This window comes from Oryzias latipes, chromosome 7 (genome assembly GCF_002234675.1).
Source record: "Oryzias latipes chromosome 7, ASM223467v1".
Classification (NCBI taxonomy): domain Eukaryota; kingdom Metazoa; phylum Chordata; class Actinopteri; order Beloniformes; family Adrianichthyidae; genus Oryzias; species Oryzias latipes.
The window spans coordinates 16778677-16793138 of record NC_019865.2 but is presented as its reverse complement, the minus strand read 5'-3'; the positions used below and the strand labels follow the sequence as shown (position 1 = coordinate 16793138).

Genomic DNA, 14462 nt, shown 5'->3' with positions numbered 1-14462 from the left:
AGCAGGTTAGTTATAATGGACAGATTTCATGTAACAAATTCTTTTGTTGTTTTCTTTTTTATGTTGCCTATTTCTTAAACACCCACTCCAATGAAATCCTGTATATTATTGTTTTTAACATGTTCATTTGGGATTCTTCTGATAACGGAGGACATATATTAAGAAAAGTAAGCATTTCTGAGTATTTCTTTATTTAAATCAGTGCAAATCAAGAGCAGATAAAAAATTACTTTGAAAAAAGAGCTTTTTTTTTCTTTTGTGCAGAAAATACTCTGGGCGGGCCACAAGCTCCTTGCTCCGTTCAGCTCTGCAACGGGACAGCTCTGCAACCAACAACTTAGAACCACATTAATGAACTCCTGCCACTCTCCATAAACTATCTTCTGGAAAACAACACCGATTTTCTTTGGTTTGGCCAAAAATTGCATAATTGTGATTAAAATACCACTGGGAAAGCTTTTAAAATAAATCAAAAGATCATCGGAGTGGGTATTTAAAGATATTTAAATAGTTTAAGTTTACTTTGTGACAATGCAGATTTAGTCTTTCATTTTATCTGAAGCATTGAATAGTGTATAAAACAGAATTTGGTTTATCATTTTTTTATCTACTGGATGAAATCCACCAAGGTGAATGAGAGACTACACAGAAATGTTTCAGTTTGTGAAGGAAATAATGAAGTAGTATTTCATTCACAAACTGAAAAGGGGCTAATCTAGAGACCCCTCCAGCCTTCCCTGACTTCCATGACATGACTAAAACCCTTATTGTTCTACCTGAATAAAGGGGTCAACCATCAGCTATGCCTCTTTAGCATAAAAGGTAATCGTAAAGTTGAGATGTGATCCTTTAAAACTGGAAAGAGAACTTTGGTCTTCCGTTTGTTTATTTTTTGAATACTTTCTCTCTTAACAAGTGACACCATAATATAAAATTTCTTTTTTTTTTACAGATTCGTCAACCAAAACAACCAGTTCTCCTAAAAAACTCTGGTCAAACAAAAAGGGTCCAAATATTACACTAGCTTTTTTTTTATGGTATTCAAACAAAATTACCATTAGGCAAAGTATGTCTCTACCTCTACAGCTTCCATGCTGCTGTCCTGGTCTGACCTGGATTATTTTTGCTTATCATCACCTCAGGCCAAAATATTATTAATTCCTCTAAAACACACAGCTCCATTCACCTGTGAGGATATTCCCTCCCACCAAGGTCAGCGACAATAAAATGCCAGTTAGCTGTAAAGTCTAATTCTGTACCTGTCTAACTGGCTTGAAACAGCAACAATCACGTGCACACACACAAACACACACAAATCCAGGTGAAAAACACAAATCGCTGTGTTTTAACAATAGGTAGAGGTCTGACAGCACTTCCACGACATCTGATACCCTCTATCGTCTTCCTGCTGTTGTTGGCGGGGGGAGGCCTCCTCTCATTGTCAAGTAAAGACATACACACAGACACGCGCTTGTAGACACACAAAGTTACCAACACACAGCAGTTCAGCCTAACATCTGCTGCTTTCACAACCAGCTGGCTGTTGGTGTGAGTTTTTGCTAGGGGAGTGCACACAAGAACTAACTTAAAGCAGGTTTAAATTGTAGTAACAACATCTAAACGTACTTATTAAATGAATTGTGAACAACCAACAAATTCAAAAATCTTCAAAACACCTGTATTTTCTATGCGACATCCAAAAATACGGCTTGTTTCCAGAATAAACACGTCTCATCCTAATGGTGTATGTTATGGAAACATAGGTATAAAGGGGAAGCACTAAAAAATTAAGTTGCAGAAAGAAGTAGAACGGGGACTGACGGTTACAGAGGGAGTTGCCTTTAAACTCCTATCTAAAGGATTCATTAGAGATGCATAGATTGAAGACATAAGGCTTCAGCTACACACGTAGTTAATAAATATATACAGGTAATCCAAACATGTTCAGAGATATCATATATTTTCACTTTACATGCAATAATCTCTTTAGGCCTGCTCCTAGGAATGATAAAGAAGTTGATTTCCAGCACAACTATTCTTTTTCAGTCATTCACTATGCCTTTACAAAAAAGCCCCTTTACATTTAAAAACAGTCTATCTTTCTGAAATAATTTTAACTTTTACAAATATTATTAATAGAAAAAAAACTATATATGAGGAATAAGCTTCTCTTTTGATAACATTTCCATAAAACATGGGTGATTTGTGGAAGAGAACATAGGGAGTATCAATATTGAAGGCCATCAGATTTATGGTTCTAAACCCATCTCTTTCGGGGTCACGGGGCTGCCAGAGCCTATCCTGGCTACTCATGGATGACGGCAGGGTACATCCTGGACAGGTGGCCAGTCTGTCGCAGGGCCACAATCACATACCCACGCACTCTCACATTCACACTTAGGGACAGTTTGGAGTAACCAATTAACCTACGAAGCATGTTTTTGGAGGGTAGGAGGAAGCCGGAGTCCCCGCAGAAAACCCACGCATGCACGTGGAAGAACATGCAAACTCCACACAGAAAGGTCCCCTGTGGGTGTTCTGTTTCAGGTCCCCCAGCCGGGACTTAAATCGGGCCTTCTTGCTGTGAGGCAAGAGAGCTAACCACTGCGTCACTGTGCAGCCCAAGAAGAGAACCAAACTGTGTTTTTTTCAAATGATGACCAACATGGGTTACAGGAAGCTTCTTCAGGAATCTATCGGCGTCTGTGATTTCTGATTGCATAAACTTCCAGTTGAAAAATCACAGGGGAATTCTGTGATGAATGCAAACAAAAAGTAAGATTTTTTAAGACTTAAAGATACAGTCACATTTTTTTCCTGATATTTTTTCTTAGATGGCATATAATCTTCCATGCTTTGTGTAATACTTTTTACTTTTCTGGTTAAAACATCAATAACAGATGTAAAACTGTCATTTTAAAATCAACTGTGCATTTTCTAATACAATGAGTGCAATAAGTACAGTAAAAGTTGCACTAGCTGTGATATTATTTTCCAATTTTCAATTTTTGACATTGTTTTATTACCATTTTAATGTAAGCTTACAACTAACCAACGTTTTGATCTGTTGCTACTTAAGAATCCACCTCTTTTGTTGACCAGCTGTCTTTAAAGCTTAGTACTATGCAATAAAGTTCATGCACAACCATGCAGCTCTAAGATCACAGAGCCTTCAGTGAATTTAGCTACAGCTAGGACAGCAAAATCAACAAGGTTTTTCAAAAACCTTGTGAGGCTCGAGCTTATATTTGAGTTAACCCTCTCAACTCGTGGTCACAGAGTCCAAGTTCCAGGGAATAACTAGTGTGGTAATAAAACACAAAATGCGAAGGCCCTGCATGCGGATGCCAGGTCTTAGGAGGTTGATGATTCCAAAAGGAATTGGTGATGAAACTTTATTCTTTCACACTATATTTTCCAAAATGCTCAGTTTGGTTAGAAAAGGAATTTTGAAAACATTTTTCAGCTTTCGTTTTGATTGGTCTGGTTTAACAAAAAAGGAAAGGGTCTGCTTTGGATGATAGTCAATGTACATTTGGCCAAAGCAGTTATCCTTAAATTGCTCTTAGTTGTAGGTATCATGTGAAGTTCTTTGAATAAAAAGGACTAAAATTAAAGTTTTAATTTTTAGTTAGTTTTAATAATATGAATAAAAATATTAAGAATAAGAATAGAGCAGTAATAAATAAAATAATAAAATAAAATAATATGTACAAACTCTTAGTCAACACGATCATTTAAATGATGGTTTAACTTATTTGGTGTTTTAGGAGAAGAACCCTGCATTGCATTACCTTTTATACCACATTCTAGACTGCTAAAAATATGACTATGACTTCTTTTAACTAACATTATTTTGCTTATTGTTAGTCTTATGGAACAAAAGAGCCACCCTTTGTAAAAGAAATTTTAAAAATGTGGAAAAAAAACAGAAAAATGAATTTTTACATGTGCACATCCGCACTATTTTAGTTGAACCTTTCTGATTTAACAGTTGGCATAAAATTAAACAGAATTTATTTTTTTGCAGCGACTTGGGTGTTAAGAGATCGAAGCTTCTGTCTCATTGCTTTAGCAAACAACCATTCAAATTCAACGATTTTGAACAATACCCAGCAATGTGTTTAGGCTGGCATTCTTCTTAAAAGCTTCAGTTATAGTAGTTTTTTTGCACAATAGAGTTAATCTACTGTTGTACAAATAATAGGTTGATTGAGTTCCCCATTAAAGAGGAGAGGGCACAGGGAGGGAAAAGCCTGACACACAATACTGCTGCTGCCCGACACAACAAGCTATTCTTTCAGCTCGCGCCACAGCACTCCTCGCAGCTGAGTCCAGTTGCTTCTCCTGCTGTTTCGCTTGCTCCCTCCCTATTTCTCCCTTTTCAATATAGTGGATAAGAATGGGAAGGTGGGTTTGTGCACTAGAAATGAAAAGTGGCACCATCTGAAGCATTTTTTGCTGAATATTTTTTAAAATGGAACCAAATTTAAAATATATATTTTTCCTCGAAGGAGAAAAATATAGGAAATAGTCAACGACAAAAAACATTAAAGTAAGATAAAAATTGACATTGGAGTAATTGCTGCAAGAGCCAGTGGTGAGAAAATGCCACTGTTACATAAAGATACTTAAACAAAGCCAATCTTACACAGACAAGTGTGTATACATGCATGCACACAACTGTCATAGCGGTGAACAACAGACCACAGTTTATCAATATCACACCATAGCTCTCCATAGGTGTATTCTGAGTTGCCCCACCTGCTTTTATCCCCACCCACATCTTTTTCAGTCTAATCTCGGAAGCTGGGTATATCATTCCCAGGAGGGGAAGTAAATGTCACAGAATTACCTTTCCACTGCCTATGCTAGTCCTTTTGTTCTTTTTCTCTTTGCATGTTATTCCATACATATCTTTAAAAAGATAAATGTGGGCAGGCGGAATTCTGCTCTCCCCTTTTTGTCCAAGCCACCCATGAATTATCCAGCTGTCTGTGAGCGAGCAGTAGCTCCTAGTCTGCAAGCTCATTCAGGCAGGCAGCTAATAAGCAGTTGCCGTTTTTTCTTCAAAGCTCCATGAGCAAAGCAAATTAGATGTCCAGCCCAGCTTGGAGGCTAAGCCAATGTGAGCCACTCACACACCAGTTTATAACCGGGACCAATGGCTGCCATCACACGTCCCCCTGCCTACTCCTGCCCACTCCTTCTCTCACACGCTGTTTGTTTGTTTTTTTCATTTTATTTTATTCAATAACAAGGATTTTACTATTGTTTGTGAATGATCATGAAGAGGTAAGATCAAATGAAATTAAACAAAAAAAAGCTTTACACAGCCAAGCTAGGACAGCAAATACATTGGATAGAAAGCTTTTATTACATGCAAATGCTGCATCAGACTAAAATTTGCATACACTTTGTGCATGGCCCATAGTGCCCACACTGCACTTTAACCTAAAAGCAAAAAAAACAATGTTTTTTACAAGCATTTAGTTTATTAACGGTAAATAAAACAGCAAATATTAAAGGTCCAAAGCTGTAGGTTCATGTTAAATGGCTGTTTATGAAATTAAAAAAATAACCAGAAAAATTAAAAAGTAAATTGTCATGAAATTAGAAAAAATCATATTTAAAAAAACTTCTCTACTTGACATCCAAATACATCCCAACGTTTTGTCATAGGCAAAGTTCATCAAAGTATCACCCTAATCTAATTTGTACACAAAAACCTCCACTATGACCCACACTGGAAGTCACACACAGATAAAATGACAGCCTATGGAGGGATTCGCTTTTTGTTTGAGAAGACTTTTCTTATTAGTTAATAAGAAATATTATTATACTCAAACCTTTTGTAATTACACATTCTATGATGACAAAGCATGTGTAAAGGCATCACCCAAACCCCTCTGGGTATCTGTTTTTGTTTTGTTTTTTTACAATTAATTAGCACTGGTATTATGATTTAGTATAAAAACACAAGTATTTGTACTCCCTAAAAGTGTTGGACAACCAAAATAGTCATAATGGTAATATACTTTGGGGTGACCTGCTCATTAAATTGAATTGAACTTTATTCATCTCACAGAGGAAAAACTCACCAGTCATGGCAACTCAAAGGAAAAAGCCAGTCACAATACAAAACGAGTGACAATACAAATCACTGATCACCAAATAATACTAATAAATAAATACATGAATAGTTTTGATGGCCTACACAGACATTTTAGACAGCATGCTTAGTTCTCTTTTAGTTCAAATGTTACCTCAATCAATTAAATGGACTTAGCAATATAAAGAAAACTGGAATTTAAACTGTTTGCAGGGAAATAGATCAAATGTATGTCCACTGCATTGCTGCGAGGCCACATCACGAAAGCTAACTGATCATCACAGCGGAATTTCCTCCTAATCATCACAAGACTCTCACACACAGATGAGTTTTCATGGCCTTAACAGAGAACCTCTGTTTAGTCAGTAAACAGAAACACTTCATATTCTCAACCTAATCAAGAGGATTCTCATCAGCAGCATTTTATCGCAGTGACTAAACTGAAGAGTGAGCTTGGTTTGAACCTGTCTGAATAAACAATTATACTTTGGAGCCGACTGGAGCCCCTCTTTGGCTGAAACATCAGTCTGGACTGAGCGTGCAGACGCTGCAGTCTTATGGCTTCAATTTGACCTAAGTAACTGAAGTGATCCTCTCAACAATCTACACTTACTTGAGTATTAACAAGATCAAAAAGAAACTATCTGACAATAGCTTGACATGGCTCTGTGAATAAGGATGCTGTGCTACATAAATATTATTGTGAGGCACACTTTATATTCGCGATCACAGGGTTGATTAAGTTGATTAGCAGCTCCAGGAGGCTGTACAAACAGAGGAGGAGATTGTGGTGTCGAAAGCATTTCATATGAATAATGGGGGGATTTTTTTTTTAAATACCAAAAATAATCAAAGAAACCTTAAAAAAAAACTTCACTGCATATTTTTGTCTTTCTGAACATTAAAAAAGAAGGATTTTCTTATTTTTTAATCTGAATTTAAATTCAGATTCTTTTTTGTTGACATATGACACTTGTTTGTCACTGTCTCTGTAAAATGTAAAAAAAAAAAAAGCAAACGTATCAAGCATGAAGTATAAAGCTCCTAAACACACTCTTGCACATACACAAACCTTGCACCTGCCCTTTTACATCATTACCATGCAAAAAGACATATTTGCAAAGCCTCCTCATTAAGTTTGGAAGCCATCATTTTGTCATCCCTTGCCATTTCCAGAGAAAACTGTGTGTTAACACAACGGATGTCTGGGTAAACGAACAAAATATGAACCATGCGTCTGTGAAAGGCAGACAAACAGAAACTGGGGCCCACTCATCCATTACGAGAATGAATGGCCATCATTAGCATGAGGCTCCCCGGCAGCACCCTGCAATGCAGCGACATACACAATGGCGAGTGCCACGCTTCCCCCTGCCGTTCCCCCAGAGAAGCCCTTTTGTTTGAGCAGCATCTGGACCTGACCTCCTTGCATTCAAAGCCAATGACCCCCCCTTCCAGTTTGCTCCCAGCTCCTCATTTCTTCCCTTCTTCCCCTCTATCCCAGCCTCCTCTTGGAAACCTGCTCTCCTCTGCCTCTCCTTCTACCCCCGTCCTCCATCTTCAGCTCCTATCCTTTCCTGTACCCTGTCCATTCTACACACAACCCCCCCCCCCTCCTCCCTCTTCTAAGGAGAGCAGCCATGTCTTGCTTCTTGAAAAGAAGGTCTGTGTATTAGTGGGCCTTACACAAAGCCTGCAGGGTGAATCAGAAAAGCAAAGAGGAAAAAGCACCAGGGCTACTGGCCATCTGTCCCTCTGGGTTGGACGTGCCTGATCCAAGTGTGCCTGCCCTCCTCTTTCCCTCACATAATTCCCACCCCTACCCCCACCTTCCCTGATTCCCTTAGCCTATATACACAGCATCAACCACACTCTCTGCCAAGCATACATAACAGACTCTGAATGGCGATGATGTTGAGAGCATGAAAAAAATAACGATTAAGTGCAGTAGAGGACAGTGAGGCGATGACACTTGCCTGGATGCAGAATAAGCCCGGAGCCAGCAAATCAACCAGTAATCCTTTTCTTTTGTGTGAGCAGCAAACAGAGAAATTTGTCTCTCACAATGATTTCCCCGAGATCGGCAATGGGGTGGAAAACAAGGAAGCGAGGGAATGAAAGACAGAGAGTAGGGGAGGGAGAAAGAGAGATAGAGAAGGGAGGAGATGGAGGGTGAGAGCAGCAGAGGCAGCAGGAGCAGCTAGAGTATGACAGAGACTGAAGAAGGCAGAAGCCACCGCCGAGCCACAGGGACGCTGACACTCACTGGAGGATTTGAAGTGAAGAAGAGAGAAGAGCAACAGAGAGACGGAGGGAGGGGAGAGATCAGGTGGGGGAGGGATGATTGGTTCACTCTGTGGCTCAAACGATGGGATAACGCGGAGATAACCCTCATCCGCAAGCGGCAGCTGCAGACAAGAGAGGGGAAACGAATCCCACGAGAGATTGGGAGAACTTCTCTATCAACTGTGACATTTGCGGCGCACAACAACAATGGCCATCTGTGGCAGCCAAGCAAGGGAAGAGGGACGGACAGGAGGGTGGGCGCTTTTTCCAAAACACATGAACACATGTCCCCCAAGCACACACCAAAAAAAAACAGAAACATGAAAGGAAAAAAACACCTCAGGCAGAGGGAAACCCACCTGTTCGAGTCAAGCATGGGGAGAAGAGAACAACAGTTTGGAGGGGAGGGGGAGGGCACACAACAAACAGAGACAAAAGAAAACACACGGCTGAGAAGTGTGGCTTTATTTGACTGCTTTTGTTGTTCTGCCTCGTCATGTTAGGAAAATATTTGCATTTGTTTGCAAGAGAGGAAGGGACAGTAAAAAAGGATGGCAGCAGTTGTAGGTCGCCACAAAGAGAATATGGCACCATAGTGCAAAAATAGTTAAAGATCCACTCCAATCATGTCTTGTTCTATATTCAAAGTATTTATTCCCACTGGTCTTTTAATTATCATTATACTGTTTTTTGCCCAAATCAAAAAACCTGTATCAATTTCTAGGACATAGTTTCAGCAGAGTGACAGAACTCAGAGTTGCCTCTGAGCTGTGGGTGGGACCGTTTACACAGACTAAGCCTGCCCTCCCTTCCCATCATCCCTTTGTTTACACTCTTTCCTACTAGCTTACAGACCCTCACACCCCCCGCCTAAAATAGCGGTGCAACAAAAATGGCGAGCAATATCTAAGCTATCCAGTTTTGAACCAGATTCCAGCTCAAATGGGAAAAATGAAGACAAAAGTGGGTCTTACCGTCTGCAAGCGGATGCATCGGAATAGAGCGGAGCAGGGAGCTTGTGGCTTGCCATAGTAGCTTCACAACTAAGCTTTTTCAAACTGTGTAGGTAAACTCACAACAATTTGGATAAATACTCTGAAAAGCAATTTTAAGCTTAATTTTCTTTATATATGTCCACCATCACCAGGAAATGCCACAAGAATATGGTAAAAATGACAATAACAATTTGTATTGGAGTGGGTCTTCAACACAGAAGTAAAAACAAAAAAGTAAGGAATCATGAAAATCCAGCCGTAAACAAAAATGCTAACATAGAGTTTGGGCCATTTTGAGTGATTTACATTCCTTCATATTTTACAATGTATGTTTGGTTTGGATATAATGAACCAGATATCGATTTACACATTAGTCACAAACAAATGTATTTGCGTATTACAAAAACATAAAAATCTTTGCTAATAGCAACGACAAAAACCATTTAGTGTGAAATGTAACGATAAATGATAAATTCCTCTTAAATTTACCACAGCACATGTTTGATGATTTTAATGTAAACAGCAGGGATGCAAAACTTCACTTTCCTTATGATGAGATTTAAAGGTGGAACACACGGGTTGGTTTTAAACCAAGAATTGTGGCATCTCTAGTAAATTTACGGTTTGAATATTAACAAACCTCAATCTGCCTCAACTAAAAACGCCATCAAGCCTTTTTGGAAATAAGCTTATTGTCGTTATTTCTGGCCAAAGGATGCAGCAATTGTCACACACACACACACACGTGCTTCTGTTTACAAATTCTAATCATTTGCAAAAAGCGTAAGGTAAATACAAACTGAACCCAACGAAACATAATCCTCACTTGATCTGGACCACGGAAGCAATTAAACAAACATATTTTCCTTATATGAATATGCCCTGAGACTCATAGTTAAGTGTTCCACGTTTTGCTTTATTGCTTCTAATAAAAATGATAAAACATCCAAATAAAAAATGAAATATATTATTATATTTAGTATTATTTGTAAATATTATTAATATTTAAATCTATCAAATTAATATAGTTGTGTATAGTATATATTATATACATTATTGAATAATATTTGTATGTATTAGTTAATATTACCATATAATATATTTTTATATTGTAAAAAAACGTACACAAATATTTATCTAATGCATTGACTTATCACCCAATCTATTGATTAGAACAATGTGTGATTTTGTGTTACAGATAGACGTGGAAGGTCAAACAGTATTGAGAGATGAATTTTCACTTTGGTGTTTCATTTAAAACAGTGGTCCAATAATATTAGTCAACTTTATGTCTTAAAGGATTTACAGACCCCACTCTATGGCCACATGATAAATGATCCAGTGTTACTTGTAGTCTTCCTGTTTACTGTATCTACTAGACATTTCAGCTTTTATTTACCAGAGTGTAAAATATTCACAGCTGGCTGAAATATCATAGCTGTATCATTTAAATATGCATTTTGAAGGACTGCTTTTTCATTTTCATTTTGAGTCAAAAAATGCAGCTTCATTTTGAAAATGAAAAAGCATTTCTGGTTTTGACTTTTATTTTTAATTGTGCTACAGAATCGCTTCCATATAATTTTACCAAATCAGCTAGTCTTTATCAGAAATGTATGCCATTATTATTTTTAAGTGGGAAAAGACTATACAAGTTAAAAAAAAATAAGCCTTGATGATGATGAAGGTATGATGATGTTGCCACTGTTCTGTTTTACTGTGGTGTGTGCTGTCTTAGGCTTTGTGAAGAATGCAATGTTTTTACTGATGGACATCAAGTCGTGGGATTGTCTTAATCTTACTTTCTTTTAAAGGCATGCTCAGAAACTCCTCAGTTGTCTGAGGTGATTTACACACGTTTATTTAAAGCCATCTGGACAGAATTTCCAGCCTTTTGCTGGGATTGCCTTGTAGACACTTTATAAATATCCCATGACCTCATTTACTTTTAAAATAACCATGTCCATTTTTTTGAGTATTGACAAACTTGTGGTGGTCTAATGTACCAAAAATATTAGATTTTGTAATTAAATTTTAAACCCTCAATTGCATTTTAAATAAGCAGCTTTAAGGGTTGGTTTTTGTCTTTTGAGCAATTGCATTTGACCTCTGACCTTTTGACAGACTAAAATCAAGTCTATTGCAGTTAGGTATTAAATGTTATTTCTTTTCACTCTATTCATGCAAGTATCTGTTGGTTTATCACTAACATGGAAGAAAAATGGATGAACGTTTGGTTTAGTCACCTAAAAATGTGACACATCATGCATAAAAAAATCATGCACTGAGTTTTGTTGTATTTTTTTGCACAAGGATAAGTCACATTTTCTATTGAAGCAATAATATTTGAGACTTTTTTTTTTCAAAAGAATTATCTTAATGTCCTCGACCTGCATATATATATAATTGTTTTGAAATATAGCAAAATGTTAAATTCAATGTTAATATTTACATCTGGATCACACTTTGCCTTCTGTACACCAGAGCATCTGCATCATGTCGTGACCTTTGCAAGAGCCTTCCATGTTTATCACATAATCAGGCAGGAATCTATTTTCAATATATCAGGACATCATAATCCTAGACAGGGCGCTGTGAGAGGCTCAGAGAGGCGGATTTACTAGTCACATGGCTGAGTGCAAGAGAAGCACAGATAGAGCGAGAAAATGCCAAGAGCAAAAAGAGAGCAAAAAACAGATTTGCCTAGAAGCCTCATTTTCTTAAGGTGCAGCCCATCACAAACATGTGCATTCAAAAACACGGACACTGAAGGAGGAGACAGTGCTGTTTTGATTAGTCACTTGTGAGTGGTGATCTAAACCAGGTTGTTTAATGTTCACCACACTGAGTTTTGTTGAAATCCTTAAGATTTTATTGAGAAGAGAACTAAACTGTGTCAATGAGCCATGACTAGATGTGATGTAAGCAAACCAAGATGTGGCATTTGACACAGTGTGAAAAGTTTGGCTCGACCCCACGCTTTCCCTTACACAGCCATGTGATACAACTGTAAAAATTCTGCTCAAGGCAGCATAAGACTAAAGTGCTTTTAGTGGAAAGCAATAAAAAACAATATTATAAACATAGTTTTCTTCAGTTCATCAGAACAGGGGCTCCTGAATGTCTTAAATGATAAAGCAGAAATAAAAAAGGTTGAAAAAATTGCAAACAAGCCAGAATAAGGAAGGAAAAAAAAGAGTAAAGCAGCAGGAAAAACAATGAAAAACTTTTACTCACAAGGCACTGCGTGACGATAAAGATTGGCTCGGATAGTTTTCTGCAGCTCATGGTCAGGTGACGACTTCTGAAACCTCAAGCTCAGGAAGTGCTTCAGGTCCTTGCTTAACTTCTGACCTGTAAAATGCGGAGAAACAAATACATCTCAAGTAAAATAACATGTTTAAAAAAATTAATTGGCCAGCTGAAACCAACACAATAGGCTAAAGTATTTTTACTATTTAAAAACTCATTACAAAGACGTATTAGGCCTTTGAAGAACAGAATACAACTTTGAAATCTGCTTAGAGTTTAAGTTTGTCTTCTGTTTAGTTACATATATTTACACATTTACCAAGCAAAGACACATTAAAGTAGTCATCCCGTTTTATTAGAAGCCACCAATGTAAGAAAGCACATCAACAGCTTGAACAATACAGAGAGCATCTAACCCGATGGTCCATTCAAAGAGAAAAAGAGTGACCGGGGCAGGTTTTCAGTGTGTGATTAAAGGGCTCCCCGATTGGCTGAAATTGTTAGGCACACCCAGCATTCATCCAATCAGGTGTACTAAAGCTGCTGGCTGAATTTGAACACAGCTCAGGCGCACAATAGAGCCAGATGGTTAGACTGCACTCTCACGCCAGGGTCTCATTTAGGACCATTTAATGATCTCCAAATGTATCATCCAAGTCTGAAATAGTTGGCAAGCAGTTCTGGGGGGAAGTGCCATGGCCTCCTACTGGTCTCAGGTCTCTACTGTAAAGAACCAAATGAATTATATCAGCTCTTGAAGGGCATCGTTACAAATTGTGCATCCTAGATTTTACTGTACAAGATTTGCATACAGTTAGAACTGTCGAATTTCAAAAATTTACGAAATAGCCCAATATAGGGTTATATTTTTTTAATTTTATAATCCATTACTTAAGATCTTAGAAATCTAGAAAAAAATCAAGATAAGGCTAAGTGGAATTGATCGGATCTTCAGCCTGTTGGCTGCCTGGGTATCAGCCATGTGATCCACAGAAGGCATTTTTAATTATATTCTCAACAATATACTAAGTGGAAATCATTGCTTTTGGCTATTGTTTTCACTCCAGTGCAGTCACAGTGCCATGGTGTCTCTACTAAAAGTTTAGGGCAAATAATCCCCTTAATTTAGGCCAGAGTTTGCAGCTTTGGACAGCTGGTAACAGTCATCAGCTAACAGGTAAATACAGAAAAAGATTTGGGGACTGTCTTCATGATGCCTTCTTTGTTGCACATGTTTTATCAAAATTTTTTGCTAGATTTTTGTCTTTTATGCTTCGTCAATAATGGTTGTTTAATAATCAGTTACTGGTAAATGCTTATTCCTTACTTTCTCTGAACAGAGAAAAAAAAACAAGTTTCTCTGAACAGCGCTGTACAGCTTACACTGTACAGCGCAATTAAACCATAAGGATGTTCCTTTTGAGTTTTGCTTTTTTGTTTTTTTTTCAGTCATATTTCTGCTTTCATTTTGCGTGTTTTCCCTTCACATCATGTTTAAGTAATTTATACAGATCTGTCTTCATTTAAGTTAATGATCTCAGTTTATTTAGGCGTGGTTTTTAGGTCTTCATTGACAGGTCATCTACTATGTCACTCTTTTTTGTTTCTCCCTTTGTCTTATGGTATTGTTTGAGTTTATTTATAAATGTTTTAGGTTTTTCCATCAAACCTGGTCTTCTTTGGGCGTTTTTCTAGCAGTTCCTGACACAACATGGAGTTGATGACATTTTAATAATCCCCATTAGTCTTAATTGCTCTATTTGTGTTTTTCCTAAAAATGGATTTAGAAAGAAATGTCAGTTTAATATTATGAAAAT

General features: G+C 37.6%; 1 protein-coding gene across 11 annotated transcripts in view; it reads right to left on the bottom strand.

The window, feature by feature from the left end:
• LOC101168460 (membrane-associated guanylate kinase, WW and PDZ domain-containing protein 1) overlaps positions 1-14462 on the bottom strand; it is an 82878-nt gene that overhangs the window by 46115 nt on the left and 22301 nt on the right. For all 11 annotated transcript variants that reach the window (XM_011477256.3, XM_011477257.3, XM_020704743.2 and 8 more), the window contains exon 2: positions 12631-12747. In XM_011477256.3, coding sequence (XP_011475558.1) covers positions 12631-12747 — 117 coding nt within the window. The remainder of the gene's footprint in view (positions 1-12630; positions 12748-14462) is intronic.